The sequence below is a fragment of the Pecten maximus genome, chromosome 18, assembly GCF_902652985.1.
Source record: "Pecten maximus chromosome 18, xPecMax1.1, whole genome shotgun sequence".
NCBI lineage: Eukaryota > Metazoa > Mollusca > Bivalvia > Pectinida > Pectinidae > Pecten > Pecten maximus.
In genome coordinates this window covers 2,206,189-2,227,412 of record NC_047032.1, presented here as the reverse complement: position 1 = coordinate 2,227,412, position 21,224 = coordinate 2,206,189, and the positions used below count along the sequence as shown (strand labels likewise).

The following is a 21,224-nucleotide window of genomic DNA, read 5'->3' as shown; positions in this document are numbered from 1 at the left end:
ATAGCCTGGTTCAATATTTGAATAATGAATGCTTGGTAATAGATTGTCCGAAATAAGAAAAAAATCTAGCCTAGCTTGTTTAACAGGATTACTTCTCCTCCAGGTGTATCTTCTATTTTCTGGATGCTGTTCTCTATATATATCTACCATTCCAAATTCTTCTATAAGTTCAATTATTTTATCCCTGGCTTTTGGGTTATTTATATTTTTATAGCTTTTATCATAATCCACTGTAGGGTTCAAAACTAAGTTAAAATCACCACATATTATAAAAGAATCATTGCCAAATAGATTAATAGTTTCAGTTAAGTTTTCATAAAATTCTGGATTGTCTGAATTAGGGCCATATAGTGTAATTAATGTTACTTTTCTACCTTCTATCCTCATATCAAGTGCCAAAAAATTACCAGACAACTCCCTTTTTACCTGCAATACTTTTACTTCAAAATTGTTATTGAGTAAAATTGCTACCCCCCGTGCATTTGATCTGAATGAATTAAAATAGCAGTCATAACCCCATTCTGCTCTAATTATATTTTCAAGTTCAGGAGTGAAATGTGTATCCTGTAAACAGAAAATATTATAATGCTTATTTTTCAAGTAAGAAAAAACATCTTTTCTTTTATGTCTATCTCCTAGACCTTGACAGTTTGCTGATATTATCTTTATACACTCAACAAGTTACATATCTAAACCGTTTATCTTATTAGAATCATTGACCATATATGTGACACAGCCTAAGACAACGCGAGAGGGCAGGAGCTCTAGCGGAGCCCTTGCCAGCAGTAGAATAGTAATAAATCTGACACTCAAGAAGAAAAGGAAAGGAAGCAGTGATAGACATAAGGAAAAAACACAGAAAAACATAGATGAGATCAAACAAAAAATAAGAAAAAGATAAAGAAATGACACACTATCGACTATACCTAAATCATATTCTACTTGCTTTACCTGTACTCTTACACCTTGCACATTTGTTTCCTTTTCATCCATGCATACTTTCACAATATTCCACTCCGCATAAATAAAGCAAGAAGTGAAACCGGAAGTCAGCAGTACTACTATAACATAACCAGAAAAGAAACCTGGTGTGGCGGATCATATTATCCGTCTTGCTATATGTATTTAAATATACTATTCATGTATGTTCAGTTGCATTGGTTAGTAGGATATATCATAAAAAATTCCTAACAGGGTGGCGAGTATTTCCCACCTACACCAGGTGTTACAAGTATATTTTTATACCGGTACTATTTACAGGCCTATGATGATATACAAGTGAATTCGGAATTCAGCAGTATTACTATACCATTACCAGAAAAGAAACCATCGATCATATCATCCGTCTTGCTATATATATATATATATAAACATATATATGTGTCCAGTAAGCAAATAATTATAAGATATATGTGGAATATTGATAAAAAAAAAAAAATTTCTTTGGGTCATACATAAGTGATGTAGATTCAACCATATATATGTTATGGTGATGCACTATAATACATTGATATAAAATACACACTTTGGTCATCCGTATGTGCATGACCATTGATATGTACGATATATATGTGAGCATATGTTGAGATTTATACAGAAGCTTATCTGGGTGGCGGGTAGATTCCCACCTACACCAAGTTCTTAGTAAATCCCTTATGCACAAGGAGGCACAAATACATAAGAATGGTCATTTACACATACGCATGTAAATGTGTTTTAATTATGTATTATATGTAGGATACTAATAATGTCTGGGTGGCGAGTATTTCCCACCTACTCCTGACATTTATAGATATCCAGCATAAACAGACAAATAAAAAGGTGTACAAGTAAATGTGAATATATATAATAGGTATTAATACACTTGATTACAATCTTGTAGCCTTCTTATTATTGTTGTGAAGATAAATTAATGAAACAATATTTGCACTGTTACACTTTCCACATGTCAGGAATGGTAATCTATTACTGCAAGCAACATATTATTTAATTTATCTTGATTATAATGTCATGTAGGAAAGAGACCCAGCTTATATGAATATTATATACATAATTCATTATAATATAAAAAAAAAAAAAAAAAAAACCGCACTCAGTATTATAGAATTGTAATAGCACCATGTAATTACAGGTGCTAGCACCATACATCACAAAGTATCATAAGTAGTTTCATCTTTCATTCACTTTCGACTCTTTCATGCATTTATTAATGTGCAGTAAATATCTGTCAAAATTATAACACTGCACCTAATAATAATCAAATAGAAAATATTAATAATACTAATACATAATCTAGACACATATAATATTCCGAGTCGGTTAATATTTCATTGTCAGATATAAAGAAAGTCAATCAATACCTGATCAATCAACATGTACAAAAGTATCAAAGGGTTCACTATGTATGTCAAATGAGATCATTTGTACATATAAAGTCACTGATTATCAGATATGATTACTTACGCGGAAATTGTTATCGTCCATCAAAAAGGCCTCCGACAAAATTGTATCAGCATAAATTCTCCTTTTTTTTCCAGATTTCAACAACACAAACAGTTTTCCATCCATACTCCATGAACGCTCAACACATTGGAGTTCGAAAGCAGCCTTTAGTCTCTGTTGATTTATTCGAGTCAAGTCCTCTGTGATGTATATCCCAGATCCCTTCAACACTTTCCTTCCCTGGATAATCTCTATCTTCTTCCTTCTGTGAGTGAACTTGCAGATAATGCTACGTGGTTTACCTCGCTGAAAAGGCCCAAGTCTGTGTGCAATGTCTATGTCAGATTTGCAGATCGCAACTTTCAACTTGTCCTTCACAAAACTCACAATCTTTCCAACACAATCTTCTACAGTCTCATTTCTATTAGAATCTTCCAGTCCAACTATCCTGATAGAGTTTTTTCTCCCGTGCTGCTCCAGATCATTTTGTTTGATTTCCAATTCTATCCTTTTATCTTCCGAGTCTGATAAATGTTGTTCAAGCTTGGTAACTGTTTGTTTCAAGTCCTCATTTTGCTCCTCTAAGTCGAACACACGACCCTCCAATCTCTCTATCAGTTCTCTGTTTTCTCGTCTGATTTCTTCTCTTAAACTTATCATCTGTTGACACATATCCTCCTTCATCGTTGACAGTATAGTGAATATATTGTCCAGTTTCTCATCAGTAGACATTTTCCCTTTGGATATATCACTGAGTCTTCCAGAATGAAAACCCTTGGATTTATCTTTACTACTACTTGTACTCATACTCCTAGTTGCAGCCATTTCAAAGTAACAATTGTCAGTCCAGTATTGTATTGTATTGTATTGTATTGTATTGTAATACGATTTCCTCTTTATGAGATATAATTTCATTATTTTGTTTATATCTTGCCTTTTCAATAGCAATTTCATTCATAGGGCTATGAACTCTTTTCTTCCTGACTCTTAAAAACATTTAGAAAATGTTTCGCTACTCTTTAAAACATTTAGAAACATCACAAACTCAGTTAATCAAAAATTGATAATTAAGAGTTGTTCATTTTCCTGAATTATCTGGCAAAAAGTTTTATTTAATAGTCCGTTTGAATCCAAGTGAATTTCAGTGTATTTTTTTTAATTGATTGTAATTTAATTACTGTACCTACTTTTCTACCTAATCATTCCAAACCTGTTAATTTTTAACTAGTTAGTAAACAGACTTATCACGTGTAAACATGTTAGATTAGTTTACAAACCCGTCAATACTTTATTTTATTTTATTCATTATCTACGAGTTATCAAATATGCATAGTTCTGCAGTCCCCCTCCCACACTCTAGACGTTCGATAGAATTAGATTTTTAACATGACATCTGTATTTCTCCATTTAAATTCTGTTTAAGTTGTGGAAATACTTTATCGTGAATATCTACGAATAGATTTAAATCCATAAACACGTGTTTAAACTGAATAGACATTAGCATAATTCAATCAAATGGGTTAAATACCTTTTTCGACATATCGCTGATATACACACTGTACTTTGACCTAGAAATACCCCGTTTGGGCCCCTCTCTGATCAGGAAAGGAACTTGGCACGATTTAATGTTTAAATACCTATACACCACTGCCAGACATGAGCTGTCATCGACTCATTGCGGCAAATTTACGTATGAATACCCACGGACTAAAATTTTAAAACTTGAAGATTACAGACAGGTTTTATAATGATACAATTCAAATCGGGGATAATAAATTTGAATTTTAGGACCATTGAAGTTTGGTGTGGCTACCTGGACATTTAGATTCTGACCACCCGGACGGTTGGTTGCCGAACTAGTCCAGGTTTCGAGGTGTGTGCATTTCACTCTCTCCTTGTGCCACAGTTCGGCAGAATGACATTGGACAAATATTGGTGAAACACTTCAATCTTAAGTCGGAAAGCAGTCATTGATTTCGACGGGGCTATATTTCATACAGACACGTTTGTGAATATGATGGAGTTTCTTAAGGAACCTACTTAGTTTTAATTGACGACCGATGTGCAAAATCTTTTTAAAAATATGTGATGGATTCAAAAATTGGGGAGAAATTGCCCCTCGATTCGACATCGGCTTGTGATTTTAACCAGCACTGGATAAACCAGGCATCAAACAGGTGACTTGGAGACGATCGGTGATATTGGAGTTTGAAGACATTATCCCGGAAACTGTTATAAGGCGTTTTGTGTCCGGCTGGTCAGTAAGTGTGTCCTGTAACTGAAGCTGGACAATCATGCCTTGTCGTGTCGAAATCGACTGGATAGCATGCCTGATAGAACTGTTAGGAACAGTATTTTTTATCATTGGACTAGCAACTGACCACTGGTCAGTTTCGGACGATGGCTCGGCTCACTCCGGCCTCTTCACGTCCTGTACAAGCTCCGGACTATGTTACGACACGCATGTGTTTTATGACCAATATGCGGGTAAGTGTTTGACCATTATGACGTCATATTTGTGCATTTTGCATTCCCTGTCAGAGAAGTTTCCTTATCGAAGTAAAATCGTGTAGTCTTACATCTATATTCAAAAGACCACAAAAACCGATCCTCCCTAAATGCGGATCATTCATATTTAAATATCTCTATTTATTTATCAGTTTAATCATTTATTTCTTCATTCATTTTTCTATTTTACTATATAAAATACTTGTATATTGAAACGTCGTAGTTTCCGCATGGACACAAAAGCCAGGAAAAAATTACAGTGGAAAATTTGTTTAGTTTTTAATTTCATATCCAATTTTAAATAAATATTATAAAAGATTGAATTAGATACACACAAGTGAGAAAAAGTTTTAAATACGAACTTATTCAAACATGTAGCTACATTAACTGAGAAATATTGACCATGGAACGTTTGACCTACTCCGTCCATCTCGGAATCGTCAGTAGGGACGAAATTTAGGGGGGGGGGGGGGGGGGGGGGGGGGTGAAAGCCGGAAAAAATAAGTTGTAATACAGATCTCCCACACAATCAAATAGAACATTTCTGATATAAAATAATCGTGATGTTTAAATGGAAATTGTGTTGATCTCGAATATTTAAACTCAATACCAGGCAACGATTGATTCAGGCATTAGTGTTCGAGTGCCATATTTTATCTAGCTCGGTCTGACAGCAAAGTTGTGTCACCTTAAATTTGCCGTGATATGTAAGCTTATCTGGCCGTCTGTTTGTCTTTCCTATGACGTTTTCTGATGGGTTATTTTCCATATTAAACATTTTTTCCGATCGGTCTATTTGATCACAAACTATCTCCCGTCATCAAATATAGCTAAGTATACAAAAAAAACAGTTTAACGGCGTCCTGTCTAGGGACACAGATGTTTTAGTGCAAAGACATTTTAAAGAAAACCAACAGACAGATTTCAATCTTAATCTAAATCTCCTGTTTTCTCTGACTGGTAAGATGTCCTTAAAACATTGTCTGTTTGTAACTGAATGAATATCTCAACGTTAACTATAAAATGTTAATGCTTATCAGTTTAATCGACCCCCCTCCACACCCCATCAAAATGTCTCAGCCTCTCCCATTACAGCTTGTATATTGCAGCTGTATAATTGTTTATAATGTATCTACACATGGATATGAAATTGTATCATATCAAAATTTATAATTAACATCTCAGATTCAGAAACAGGTTCCTTTATTTCCTTGTGTTTTTCAACACATCAGAGAGACATTACCAAACAATACAATGTAATATATTATAACACAATACACAATTACAAAAGTGCATGTCCATTACGTTTAATATACACATATATGTATACGTACACTTTAGTATTACTGAGTTAAATAACAACTGGTCTTTGTTATCAATAAACAATCATGATAATTATAATGATATACAAACAAAACTATTTAATTCCGTGGGTTGGAAATTTACTCAGAAGGTAATTTTTTTTTACATACAAAAGCCTCGTATGCTTTTACCTCTTGCTTATTCTTTCTCGCCAAGGCGGTTCTATAAAATGGGAAAATACGTATAGGATGGCTGACTTCTGTAAACCCTCTATATACATGAAATAGAAGACTTCCACAATGATCATGTCAGGGTATCGGGCCGACCATCTCTGCGCCATTGAAACGTTCTTTTTTCAGAACGCCGAGGTGATGCAGCGGTATAAGCTGCGGGTAGTTCTGGCTAGGCGATTGGGTACCGTAGATCGTGAGTTCGAGGCCCGGTCAGGGCACGAGTCAAAAAGTTGTCTTCCTTCGTCATTTGTGTTGCTAAGTTATACATGAAATAGAAGATATATATATATTTAATGCCTAAATTATGCATTTCTACACAAATACATTTATATGATTAAACTATTTATTCAATTTCGTTAAAACGAACTAATTTTAGTCAGTAATATGGGATTTGCCACCCGATATTGTCACTGCTACCCGCTGTTTGGGCCGAGATTTGCGGGACGAAATGAACATACCGCGTAGAAAAATAAAAACAAAAACATTCACTACATAGCACGAGCTTCCATCACATCGATTCAATTCGAGATGTTACTTTTTTAAACCTTTTGGTTATATTATTTATTTATTTATTCATTTACTTTTACCATCTGTACACCACCTAAGATGTTTTCTAGTTAATCATAATGGGCCCTCGGCGAATTAATTATCGGTCGAGGGGGATCGTTTTCACAACATAACGATACTTATTGTTGTTTATACCCACTATATTTGTGTAACTATTCCATGTTCTATGTCTATATGTGATCGTTTGTAATTTACCTGTGTCTTGATAAGTTGATAAAGGGGCAGATTGCCTCGAAAATTCGACAATTTACTTGTCTGTACTGTCGTTATTACTACTTGACAATTATCTATTTCTAGTAATACGCATCCAACGAACATCTGTTTGTTAGGATCCAGTACCTATATTGGATTATACCGTCGTTATTACTTACTAGACCCTATACAACACTATGTTAGGATCCAGTACCTATATTGGACCATACCGTCGTTATTACTTACTAGACCCTATACAACACTATGTTAGGATCCAGTACCTATATTGGATTATACCGTCGTTATTACTTACAAGACCCTACTTATATATAGATAATATATACCTATATAAACATCATAACACGAACCTGTTGTGGCACCATTCCTATTCAAACCACTAATTAATTAATTACCAATAAATTATAATTGGCTCTGAAATCGACCTCCTGTCGTAAAGGTAACCGATGATTGACATGTGTATATTATCTTATATTTACATATGTTCCTGATTTAATACTCTGATAGTATCGATACAGAATTCCAGACCTTGAGGACGCTGGCCAGGGTTTTAAAAAATGTGTGAAAATAAATCAATTGTATATACTGTATTTTTACACGTAGCCCCGAGTACAGAATATGTTGGGTTTTTTTTAATTTAAACCTTCCTTGTGGTCATAAATACGGATTGATTTCACACCGTTTTTCTTCTGACAGCGAGGAAGTGTTTTAAGGCAATCTTTCCTATTTCAGCCTTATGCGATGTTTTTTTTTTTTTTTTTTTTTACCTTGTGTTAGTAAACCTTAACCTTTTCAAAATCATGCTTCTGAAGAAATATGAAATGATGTCAGACAGTTCCCAAAATATTCATATTTAAAAGTAGTCCAGTACATTATCAGTCTGTTTCCCATCCTAATACCAGGCGTTGAACAGGAGGCAGCATGTCCCATCTCAATGACTTTGGTATAGCGAAGTCTGGCAAAAACGCAAACGCCCAAACAAAGTTTAAAAGTGAGACCTTGTCAAAACAAAAGAGACATAAAGAAAACCAAAAATAGAAAAGATAAAATGGGGACTTAAATTTGGTCGCCCCTCAAGAACCATGCAATTGTGCCAACAGGTAAAATCCGTACGCCTCTCCTTTCTTGGCTGACTAGAGCGAACATATACGACTTCAGATAATTTTCACAGTTTAAATCATTAAATTTGTTAAATGGAAATGACCTTCATTTACTCATCTAATTTTGAAACTACGTAGAATTGATAAAGTAAATCGCTGTCATGTGACACAGAGTTCTGTATAATTAGAGAGTATAGGTTTGCGGTTTCTATACTGGTCAAGGCAAAACTGCTTATAAACCAATCGGACCAACGTGTCATCGTCATTAGGCCTGGAGAGCTCCAACCCAATACACCTCGCCAAGACATCGTGGGGTGTAACTTTCATTCAAGATTTCAAGATTTCTTTATTCACTCTGACACACAGCGTGTGTAACAAGAGGTCACATTTTTTTTTCATGTTGCAAGCATGACAGGCAATATTAATACATGTAGTGTTCTTACAATATTGGAATCATTTAAAATATTATATAGATAGAACAAAATACTGAATGCAAAAAAGGAAAACAGTACCACTAATTATTGTGATGTCATAAACTATCTTATTATTATACATGTAATATACTTGTTCTATTGACATCTTCGTATTAAATCTAATATTACGCTATTTTTTCTGGTTATTTCGTTATCTGGTTATAAATAACGCATGGAAACTCCGTTTTATATGGTGTTGACCCTATTTCTCTTTATATAATGTATATTTTTGGCTTTGGGAGGGCCAACGTGACTTTCGCTCACGTGCCTGTACAACTATAATTAATTATTATATAGGTAACGTTTATCTATTAGGAATGATGTAGATTTAAAATTAATGCGCATTTCTGTTATTTTACATTAATAGACCGATTTATTTTCTAATCAATTCCTTTAAAGGCAAATATGATATAGATACATGTAAATCGAAATAAATATGTTTTATATTGAAATGTAAGCAACATTTTATTTCTAAATCAATTAAACATCCAAGCAAAATAATAATTAACCAAACTATAGTCGGTTTGTAATTGTTGGTGTGAGCCAAAATAATAATTAACCAAACTATAGTCGGTTTGTAATTGTTGGTGTGAGCCAAAATAATAATTAACCAAACTATAGTCGGTTTGTAATTGTTGGTGTGAGCCAAAATAACAATTAACCAAACCTGTAGTCGGTTTGTAATTGTTGGTGTGAGCCAAAAGTGATTTGTTATTTATGAGAAAACCAAGGAAGTTCGTTAGTTATATAAATTACAATCGTATATATATATATATTTTAGAAAATCAGGCAATCACTGTTAATGCTATTCGATTCGCTAGTAGAACCGATTTTGTTACTGTATACGGAGCTGAAATCTAGGGATTTGATGATCTGAAATCTCAATAACAAACCTTAAGTTTTGCAAGATTTCAAGATTTTTATTGATACACTCAGACACATGAATATGTGTAACATGAGGACATTTGTGACAAACAATAGAAATAAGCATGACAAGATGGATACATACAGTGCATAATACAAGTAACTGCACATGTAGATATAGATTTACATTCAAATCAAAAGCATCACCTTTCTTAGAAACAGTGCTAGATTGTTCATAATTTGGATATTGCAATTTTCAATCAGACGTTCTAATTTCAACATAGTTGGTTTTTTGAGAAAGTAGTGAGGTACATGTTTTTCCCTAATACAAGTGATTTCTTCATTTTGACATTTAAACAAATAGTGAAATTCGTCCCCGATACTACTAAAACATAAATTACACAGCCTATCTTCTCTTGGAATACCATGCAACCGTCCAGTTTCAATGGGAAAATTGATATTTGAAGTATGCAAAAGAATATTAAATGATTTACGGAGAGTTGGGAAGATACCCATTAGAACTGAAAGTCAAGGTAAGAATATTGAATTTTTAGAATCAACTTTCGACAAATTAAATTGAATTAAGCAAAATATTATATAGGCAAATGTCGAGTTTGAATCTCAATAGACAGATGAGGTTTAAGCGGTTAGATAATGAGATACATATTTTAACGATACTTGATATACATGTACGTGTGCTTTTATAAACATGAAGTCAGACAATGTCCACGTGACACATTTATACAAAAATTGTTTTGTAGATCTAGAAACTTCTTCGAAGGGTAAGTTTTATTCCAAATTTGAAAAGGGAGTTTACATTTCAAAGTTATTTAACAAAGTTATCAGATCAGAATAGAATCACTATTATAAAACTGCATACTTCAAAGATTAAATTTCCCGTTGAAACTGGACGATGGCATGGTATTCCAAGAGAAGATAAGCTGTATTATTTATTACATTTTTACCAGTGAAATATCAAAAAAAATTCATTCTATAAAAGTGATATTTTTCACTTGTGAAATCTTGAGTGCGATAAAGTGATTTGTTAGTTAAATGAATTACAATCATATATATATTTGAGTAAGATAAAGTGATTTGTTATATAAATTACAATCATATATATATTTGAGTAAGGTAAAGTGATTTGTTATATAAATTACAATCATATATATATTTGAGTAAGATAAAGTGATTTCTTACTTATATAAATCACAATAGTATAAATATTTGAGTAAGTTAAAGTGATTTGTTATATAAATTACAATCATATATATATTTGAGTAAGATAAAGTGATTTGTTATATAAATTACAATCATATATATACTTGTAAACATGAATCGAGTTGTGGTATTGCATAAGGTATTAAATAAAACGTTTTAAGCATTAAACACTTTTTATCAAATCGCTTTTGTGTATCCTATAAGCTTTAAAACCTGTCCTGGTCGCGTTCTGCTCTAACATTTAAAAAACAATCTCCGTCGTTATTAAAATCTTAAATTAGGACATGGTTCTTTTAAGTTTAAACTACAACCTGTATGTTCGTTCTAGGTGATCTTTTGATGTGAATAGTTTCAGATATAACAGTTTGTACAAGTAAACATGATTGGAATCCAAAGATTAGCTATTGTGTGTTCCTACTCTGACATATAAATATCATTCCGTGGTCCATTAGTCTAGCTAATATTTGTCCTTTATGCTTTAAAATGTACCTACCGGAGGTGAATAGGCCTACATATTGAAGCATATGAAACATTTGGGGAATTCCTTTAAGCGTTAAAATGTCACAAAGCACTGAATCACATGTGTTACCAGATTTTATTCATTTATTTACTTTAGAAATATATCACGGTACACATCCTTGCGATTTAATTTCTTTCTCTTTATTAAGAGGAAAAGAACTTTACGACGAGAATAGATCGTTCACAATATAGTGTTAATCCCTAATTAACTTTGTTAACTGTATACTGTAAATCCCATTTTCGATTGTCAAAATTTCAGTTCGCCAAAACATTTTTGTGTTTGAAGAGTTGAATTTAGCCTGCTTATATTACGTATAATTGCATTTTACTGAACGTTTTGTAATCAGTTATACTTTGTTGGTGTGATTGATAGGTATTGATAAGATGACGCTTAACATTCCTAAACCTGGTCCTGTTCTCCTGGTAGCTGTTAAAGTGTCTCTGTATAAACCCGTATTTTCCCCTCGTTTTGTTGATCTTTATTTAGAAATACAGTCTCGTTTGCATCTTGTTGTCGTTGTTTTTGTCGTCGTTGTTTTTTGTCGTTGTTGTTGTTGTTGTTGTTGTTGTTGTTGTCGTCGTCGTTGTCGTTGTTGTTGTTGTTGTTGTTGTCGTCGGCGGCGGCGGCGGCGACGGTGATGGTGGTGTTGTGGTGTTGTGGTTTTTGTAGTTGTGGTTGTTGTTGTTCATTTTTGTGCCGATTCCAGTATCTTACCTATATTTATGTTTCTGTTCCAGAAAAGGGCCAGATTATTTTTGCGGCCGTCTTCATTCTCCTGGTAATGGCGGGTTTCTGCCTAGTTTTGCTCTTCATGCTTCTGTACATGTGTGGCCTTTTCGAGGAGAAATCAGTAGGATTGTTGGCCGCTATTGCCTCCTACGTATCAGGTACGTTCAAACTCTATGTGTAATTTGTTCGCTTAAATATTTCCCGATCGAAGTTTTCTTGATAAGACTCATTCCTACTCTAAAGAACAACATATTCATCTTTATTTCAAAACTTGGTCTGTACCACTTCTTGATTTCAGCTGTCGCCTTTAGGCATTTTTTAACGAGAAAAAGATTTTTATGTTGTGTACGCCAGTCTTTTGATATTCCAGAAAACGTGTTAAAATTAACTTTACGTTAAATATGACATGTCTGGTAGCTGGCAACCAGTACTACACGCAGACTTTTAATACTTTGTTTATTCTATTAACTAGCTTATATCAGTAGATGCTGGCGGTTTTTTTACTTTAATTATTAAAGTAGCCTTTGTCATGTAATTTAAATATATAAATGGAATATTTAGCTGCGCTTCATTATGATATCACATGACACCTAAGACAACTGTAAACCAGTTTGCAAAAAAATCACATCACTTCAATAAAATTGTAACAAGGAGTTAAATTTATAATTGATGTGTATAAAAGTGGTCGGGTGGCACAGTGGTAACACACTTGCCTTTCACCTAGGCAGCCGGGGTTCGATTCCCCGATCGGACGTGAAAAGGTATGGGGTCACCTGCCCGACCACGTGGGTTTCCCCGGGTACTCTGGTTTCCTCCCACAGATAGACCCCTCGCGCGCTTCTATCCGGGCCAACAAGCGTGATTAATATAAGTTAATATAACTTGTTTCGCAATTGTTTTAAAATAAATAAAGTTTACAAATGTATAATTTGTATTAAAGTAAATGTATTTTTTGTCTGTTTCAGTGTTTTTCGGTTTCATTGGGATTATTGTGTACGGATCCGCTATAAACAAGGTGTCCCAATCGGTCAGTTGGTCGTGTGGTATGGTGATAATGGGACTACTTATAAACTTGGCTGGTGGTGTACTGATGCATGTCGGGAGTCAGAGATTCAAACCTAACCCTCCACTACTGCCACCCTTCCCAAAGAGAAGGGGACAGCCCTTTACGATATCACAACATCGACTAAGTCGGAGACTGATTAACAAACGTGCAATATTACCTCGATAACAATTTCGTCGTTTTACAATAAAACTTAACTTCTAACATGTGGAGAATCAGAGGTGCAAGGAACATCTGAAAGGACCGGAAGTACTTCAGAAGTGAATATCAATGCGAACCGGAAGTCGTATTAGGAAATGTGTCTTATTGGACAATTTCAAACAGTTGTTAATTTCAGCTGTGACAAAGGTAACTTTACCCACAAGTGTTCATGAGCAGCAGACGTCAGAAACCAGGAATATACATAGCAGATGTCCTGATTATAGAACTTAGACTGATCAGGAGTCACGTGACATCTATTTCGTTGAATAACAATTTGATAAAGGTTAGAAGAGTCATTGCCAAAACATTGAACTATAAGAAGTGGGTTTTTTTCATCTTACTGCAACATTACAACAAAAATGTCGTCTGTTTTTATCGAACAACACACCCGTCCTCAAGTAAATTTAGAGACGTATGTTTACTTTATTTATCGCCATGTCATGTTGAAGTGTGCCACGTCTTCTTTCGTAAACCTGTCTCACCTTCAGCATTATCAACACCACAAAAAAAACTACCGAATATTCTTCTTCTTCTTCTTCTTCTTCTTCTTCCCCATGGTGTGGATGACCATATATGGGCCTGTTTTCAATGGAAGTATATATCGTAAAATATAAAATACTTAGATACACAGTCTGTTTGAGGCCATCCATCGTTAACAACTGTATGTTAACATAGGAGAACATTTTATTAATCACTGCCATGGTCAGCTGTTCAGCCAAGATGTCCATTCTACTTCGATGTGTGTTTTGCATCTGTTTAGCCAAAATGTTCATTCTAAATTACTGTGTGTTCTTATACATGTTCAACAACACTGTTCACTTTACTTCAACTTAGTATGTTCTTATAACTGTTCAGGCAAAATGTTATATTGAACATAAATGTAACTCTTAATAATGATGTGTTCTAATATATGTTCAACAAAACCTGTTCGCTCTAAATTACTGTTTGCTATCGTACTGAAACTGTTCAGCGAAATGTCCAGTCTAAACTTACCGTGTGTTCTAAATTATGTTCAGTGGGATTTTCATTCTGTATAAACGTGCGTTCTGGAATCAAACGTGTTTAACTTTAATATAATCATGTTTTTTTTCTACTTTAATGTGATCATGATTATTTTCAACTTTAATATGACCATGCACACAGAACTATTTAATATCACCATTAAAACATACTCTACAGTTTGTGTCCAATTCCTGCCAGTCATACACGATTAATATACGTGTTCTTAACCCCGTTCAGTCGTCGTTAATGTGTTTAAACTAACGATTAGGTATACGTGGCGGTGAATCTCTAAATCCTATTATACTACAAAGGATTTATTTTCAAAGATTTTCTTTCGGATTAAAATTTATCGAAACGAAAGTATTACAACACTTTAAAACGGCTTAATACCATATACCCTTGTCACCTGTAAGACGTTTTTTATGAAAGCTGTTCCAGTAGAAAATATGTTCATAAAATGGAGAAAAAAAATATGGTTTTTATTATCAATATCTCCAAGAATTTGATTACTCTCTTGTGTTAATTAGTCGTTGTATTTCCTTTTAAGATTAATTATAAATGATGTTTTAAAACTAGAATTTTACAAAAAAATAACTCATAATCTTATAATCAATATACAGATGCTCTTATGCCTCGAGCTTAAACACCGTTCCCGCGTAAAAGAAACGTAATGGTTAATAAGATAATGGTTAATTTTTCTTATTTGTTATTCTTCATTATCTTCATCATGCTCGATAAATAATCATGCCTTAATATTTAGACTATTTTGGTTTTTGATTAAGTGCTCATTGAACATAAAAACCGTACATGCGGCTGTCTTTCAGAGAGAGAGAGAGAGAGAGAGAGAGAGAGAGAGAGAGAGAGAGAGAGAGAGAGAGAGAGAGTATGTAAGTCAACATCGATGTGATGTATCACGCCATTTTTTGTGACTTGACACTCCATCCTTTGTGATAGATTCCATTGTTTTTATTTGTTATTATTGTATATTTCTGTTGTTATTGTGATAAACAACACTGTTTTCTGTGATATATCGCTGTGATACTGTGTTAGTTAAATGTGATAGACAACTAAGAGAGCTACGACATCAGGTATGAATTGTGTATAACCATGTTCTCGAGATTTGAATACTTCTGTAATCATACGCTGGACAGTGGTCAGTTTGAATACTTCTGTAGTCATCATACGATGGACAGTGGTCAGTGAACGAGTTGATACTGTCAGTGTTAATAGCAACTTGTCAACACTCAACCAGGCTCAAGTAAAATAAAACTTTCAGAATTAAGTTTTCTTACTTCTAACCTTTTTAATAGCTTTTTATTTGTATAAATTAATGTTACAAAAATATTGATAGTTTAAAAATCAGTGAAAATCGGAATCTTGTTAAACAATTTAGAAAAAAAAACATGATTTTGAACATAGTTTTTTTTCGAGATGTTTGAGCTGCGGTTACAATTGTGGTATATCTCAACTTCTCGATCGGCTGTTCTCGGCTGCTTTCGGCTAATTCCGGTACTTTTCATTTATACGGAAGTAGTTCCGGCATCACCCGAGTTATGACGAGTGATAAACCCCTATGTTTCGTATGTATCCGGTTATTACACGGAAGTTTTCGTAGGGTGTTATCTCGATATTGACTTAACGTGGTAAGTCACATCAGTTTAGCGTACTCACATAAATATACTTGTGGGGGAGAATTAACGATTCGTTAGGTGCAAATATCTTCTTCGCCTATAGCAGATGACATTTAAAGTAATTTTGTGTTTTTCCCAAATTCGTCATCAAACCTCACTGCGCATGTGCTTTTTTGCGACGGAATGAACGGAAATTAAATGCGTTGTACATAGCTCATTAAAACTTGTGCGTTGCACCCCACAAGTTCACGGACACAAGACTACACCCCATAACTCAATCTTGTCTGTACGTCCGAGATGTTGACCCCCTACTAAGTAGCTGGATTAATGCATTATATATTTCACTCGCCGAATTGTGCGAAAATTCTGTAGCCCTGCCAGGTTTATAACAGTATATATATAGTATATATATGGGTGTATGTGTAATTAGCATATAAGCAATCCACAACCGACGTTTGTTAGAGAAAACAAACTGAATTTAAAGACAACTCGTATTTCATCTTAGTGTCATATTTAATTAACTTTTTTTATGCAGACAGTGATAAGTGTTTGTTTAAATGTGCCAAAGTAGGTTATTGTTATAGAAATGTTATTGTTCAATCATTATGCTATCTCATTTGTATGTATCCCTCCGCCATCATATTAAATAGGCTGTTTGTCGTACAGGTAAAGTTACAAAGTGTATTTATAATTTTCGTTCTACGACGGAAACGTTTATAGTTTAAAAATAGTATTTATTTGTAGATCTATTGTGTTCCATTCTAGTATATTAGTTTGTTGCAGGACGTTGTCATGGCAACAAATGCTCATAAGGAGACCATTGTGTTGTTCCACACTTTTCACCTAAAGTCTATATTACCTGTTTGTCACTTTGTAATATTATTTATTAATATTTACTATACCTTCTGTAAACAAATATAGATCCTTGTTTTGTTAAATTTAATATTACACAATGAAAAAATAAACAAATGTTATCTTTGATTTTGTTTGTGTTGACCTCTTACTTCTTTTTCTTTTTTTTTTGTGGTTTTTTTTTTGTTTTTGTTTTTTTTTAGGAGGGGGGGGGGGGGTTGTTTGGTTTTTTTTTTGTTTTTTTTTTGTTTTTTTTTTTATATAATTACTTTGTATATTACTTACTTTAACCAATTATTCCTACATTGATGTTATTTCTAACATACCCCATATAGACGAAGCTAATTTTGATACCACGGACTTTAAATAATACATGTCATATACACAAGACAGGACGACGGTTTTAAGGGGGTAAATGTATGGGTGTTAACACTGACGATCTACACTGTATTCAGAGTTCACTACAAACACCGGGACAAATTCGTTATAAGTAATTATAGACTCATAAGTACCCAACAATGGCATTCATATCGCAATGAAAGCAAACAGGGACCCCACTGGACTGTGGGAGACACCGAGGATGTGTATCTACGTGTTGGTGGTACATCACAGGGTATTGATGCTATCGTAACAAATACCAATTGTTTAGTACTTTGTCAAGCAATGAATTAGTTTGTTGTTTCTTTATTTAATTTAGCTGTATATTTGAAAGGTGTTAATCGGTTTTCCTATATCGGCTTATCTTTTGGTCTAAATGTTTGTATCCCACACAATAATGGTAGCCGTACTTAAGTCTGATTTAGATGCTTTACTGGGAAGGTACTCATTGTCAGCTTACCACCTCGCTAAGCAGTAGTTTTATCATTAATTCACATTCTTTTTCTGCCAGAATGATCATTTCGAATCATTAAACATCCTTTTACGGCATAACCGTATAATATTCTTTTGGCCCCGGATATGACGCGGCAGGTGGCGTTACTGGTCAAGATGAAGTACCTGGTATGTGGTTGGTCAATGTAGCGGTAGATGCAAAATGCAAATATGCAGTTAAAAGCGAAACAAAGTTAAGATTGAATTCAAGCTGAATTATTGGATGTATCTTTTTAAATGACACATTAATAAAATGTTATTCCTGATTCAATTGCAGTCTTATTATCACCAAAAATGATTCAAACTGATATAATTTTGTTATCCGTGCTGAAACGCATTAGTTCGTTAATTTATTTCACCAGCAGTTTTACATTATAACCATCAGCATTAAAACTATGCCGTTTATCTTTTTTAAAGATATTTCTTGTTATATTTGTTTTCCTTTTGCAAGGAGAACCCTTTCCACAACATAGGCATTCCGTTCAAAACTAAATGATGTATTAAATCGTTTTCCAAACTTGTACACCTAACTGTTCATGTTAACGATGATAACTCAGATATGTAACTCGGATGTGTAATTCTTACTTCTCGCAAAAACGCGGATAGGACGTGGCATAGGAGCATTGGGTGCGGGGAGAATAAAACCACGGGTTTCTTGAGATATATTGTTCGGTTTCGAAACTTTCAACAATTAAAAGCTCAAAGCATTTTGAAAACACATCAAGCCTTTCCATTTAAAGTGTCATTTTGACATGCTTATAATGGTTATGAAGAGTGACCTCAGTTTAACTACCACGTGTCCTCGATCTGGGTACCACTGAATACTTTTATAAATGAATTTATTGATATTATAAGTTACAACTTCTCCTAAGGACCGCCTTGGCCGAGTGGTTAAGGTGTCCCGACACTTTATCATTAGCCCTCCACCACTGGGTTGGGAGTTCGAAACCCACGCGGGGCAGTTGCCAGGTACTGACCGTAGACCGGTGGTTTTTCTCCGGGTACTCCGGCTTTCCTCCACCTCCAAAACTAGACATATCCTTAAATGACCCTGACTGTTAATAGGACGTTAAACAAAAACAAACCAAACCACACATCATTTTTATCCTTCAAAATGACTTTAATGTTTATATTTGTCCTTCACCATTGGTATACGAGACATTTATATAAGTGTATAGAGATGAAAGTCATATAAACAAATTAATTATCATTTTTGAGACAATAGAAGATTCTATACGATCAGCTGTTCTTCACTGATAACAATTGTAAATTGAGGTCGTATCCAAACTTTAGACCATTTCTATTGTTCTGTCTTCGCGGAAGTGATGAAAGTGATCCACGCAACATTCAGCGCACATTGTAGAATTATTTATCAAAGGGTTTTATAAGTTTAACTTTTTTTTTTAAAGGGGCATTCCTTCGTTCGGACATCAGAAACATGCAAAATTTCTATTGATGAAATCTATGTCCGAACGATGATAATATGAGTGTTTGTGTCTACAGGTAATGAAATCAATACCGAAACGTACAGGGAAAGGGCGTATCGTATACAAATACCGAATGCTTTTGCGGTAATTAGTGATACTTCGGGTCGAATTAAGAATGTTCAGGACTTAATACTCCCAGAACTTTGTATTAATGTAAAAATTATAACTTTTACTACTTATATACGTATTTTCCATTAAGTTTATTTTTGACTACCTAAACTTTATTCAAACGAAAAATGCCCCTTTAAGTAAAGAATAAATTCGCGAAAGAAACAGATGGTATATAGGTTTGCATGGAGATCATTAATAAGTACAAAGAATATAGGATTAGGGGTTCCAGAGAGTAAGCGTTTCCTGTTTTTGATAAAGTCACATCTTCAACACGAGACACTCAGTGGTTTGTTTAAAAGTTATATGTCTCTCTCTCTCTCTCTCTCTCTCTCTCTCTCTCTCTCTCTCTCTCTCTCTCTCTCTCTCTCTCTCTCTCTCTCTCTCATTAAATATGTATTGAAAGTTGAAAGTGCTTTTGCGAAATGAAATAGCAATGTATGATATTACATAACCTCATAAATCAGACACGAAAAAGGACTATTAAAATCTATAAGGTGTTGGTTTATAAGTCACAACAAAGAAACTATTCTTTTCCGAGTAGGTCTAGTTTTGTATGTATAATTCTAGTACGTTTCAAATGCTCCACAATGCCATTAAGCTGGTCAAAGCCATAATTACGGTAACATAATACCTGACTTTTTGTGTATTGTCTGTCATGTTTGGCTTTTGTGAATTCAGCGTGAGATGGCCTTGGCTGATATTTAAACAACAGACACATAATTCAATAAAGATTATATAACCTACATTCACGATGATTGATCGCACTTTGGACGTTGAAACTTTTCGAGGATTTGTATTATGATTAATTAGGGGAAAAACAGCATTGTATATCATGTCTAAGGAAATTCAAGCTTAAGACAAATAATTTTACAGACCTAAAACAGATTCTAATGCAGCAAAAGTATGGCTATTTCAATCACCTATCATTGGTTTGGTTTGGTTTATTTTGTTTAACGTCCTATTAACAGCCAAGGTCATTTAAGGACGGCCTCCCGTGCGTGCGACATGCATGCGTGTTGTGAGTGCGTATGTGTGTTTTGGGAGGCTGCGGTATGTTCGTGTTAAGTCTCCTTGTGATAGGCCGGAACTTTTGCCGATTTATAATGCTACCTCACCTATCAACAGGAATTGGTAATAATGTAAGTAAATCAGGTCTCCCCTGAATCGCTCTTCATTATCTAGCGATTTGCTTGATCCTTACGGAATCGCCGTTCCGATGACCTGTCCTAATTACCATACATATGTAGGTCATTGCATACAAGGTACAAATTAATTCATCGGTGTATAAATTGGTACATATGTTGTGGTCTGGTCTTCAAAGGCTAAACGACGGAAGTGACCATTTTATCCTAATATTTGCGACCTTGAAGGGGCCGCGGTGGCCGAGTGGTTAAAGTGTCCCGACACTTTATCACTAGTCCTCCACCTCTGGGTTGCGAGTTCGTAACCTACGTGGGGCAGTTGCAAGGTACTGACTGTAGGCCGATGGTTTTTCTCCGGGACTCCGGCTTTCCTCCACCTCCAAAACCTGGCACGTCCTTAAATGACATTGGCTGTTAATAGGACGTTAAACAAAAACAAACCAAACCAAAACAAATTGCGACGTAAATCCGACATATTGGTTGAATAAGAAACTACCGCTCGATACTCTCGGATAATTTTTAAGAGTATATGCGATCCATTCCGATTTTTTTTTTTTCACTAACCTTGCACAGGTACATTATTTTATATATATATGATTGTTCCCTGTTTTTTACGAAAGTTACATTCAATTTTCAACAGTTTACGAGGGAGTATAATTTATAGTATGACAAATTCATACTATGAATGTATGAAAG

The 21,224-nt window shown here is 34.4% G+C and overlaps 2 protein-coding genes across 2 annotated transcripts; one reads left to right on the top strand and one right to left on the bottom strand.

The window, feature by feature from the left end:
• Positions 1-799: 799 nt before the first annotated feature.
• On the bottom strand, positions 800-3,166 carry LOC117317072. Its single transcript, XM_033871859.1, has 2 exons — positions 2,464-3,166; positions 800-1,061 (listed from the first exon to the last, which is right to left on the bottom strand). The coding sequence occupies exons 1-2, from the start codon at positions 3,124-3,126 to the stop codon at positions 1,059-1,061; spliced, it is 666 nt and encodes a 221-aa protein (XP_033727750.1). The 5' UTR covers positions 3,127-3,166; the 3' UTR covers positions 800-1,058.
• Positions 3,167-4,097: 931 nt separating this feature from the next.
• LOC117316749 lies at positions 4,098-17,042 on the top strand. The gene is made up of 3 exons (XM_033871511.1): positions 4,098-4,929; positions 12,178-12,327; positions 13,135-17,042. Exons 1-3 carry the CDS (start codon positions 4,737-4,739, stop codon positions 13,398-13,400), a joined length of 609 nt encoding a protein of 202 aa, XP_033727402.1. The 5' UTR covers positions 4,098-4,736; the 3' UTR covers positions 13,401-17,042.
• Positions 17,043-21,224: the final 4,182 nt, after the last annotated feature.

Coding starts and splice junctions, on each gene's coding strand:
- LOC117317072 (XM_033871859.1), bottom strand. CDS start 3,126: ATGAAGGAGGATATGTGTCAACAGATGATAAGTTTAAGAGAAGAAATC.
- LOC117316749 (XM_033871511.1), top strand. CDS start 4,737: ATGCCTTGTCGTGTCGAAATCGACTGGATAGCATGCCTGATAGAACTG. Junction 4,930..12,177: donor GTTTTATGACCAATATGCGG/GTAAGTGTTTGA, acceptor TTTCTGTTCCAG/AAAAGGGCCAGATTATTTTT. Junction 12,328..13,134: donor TATTGCCTCCTACGTATCAG/GTACGTTCAAAC, acceptor TGTCTGTTTCAG/TGTTTTTCGGTTTCATTGGG.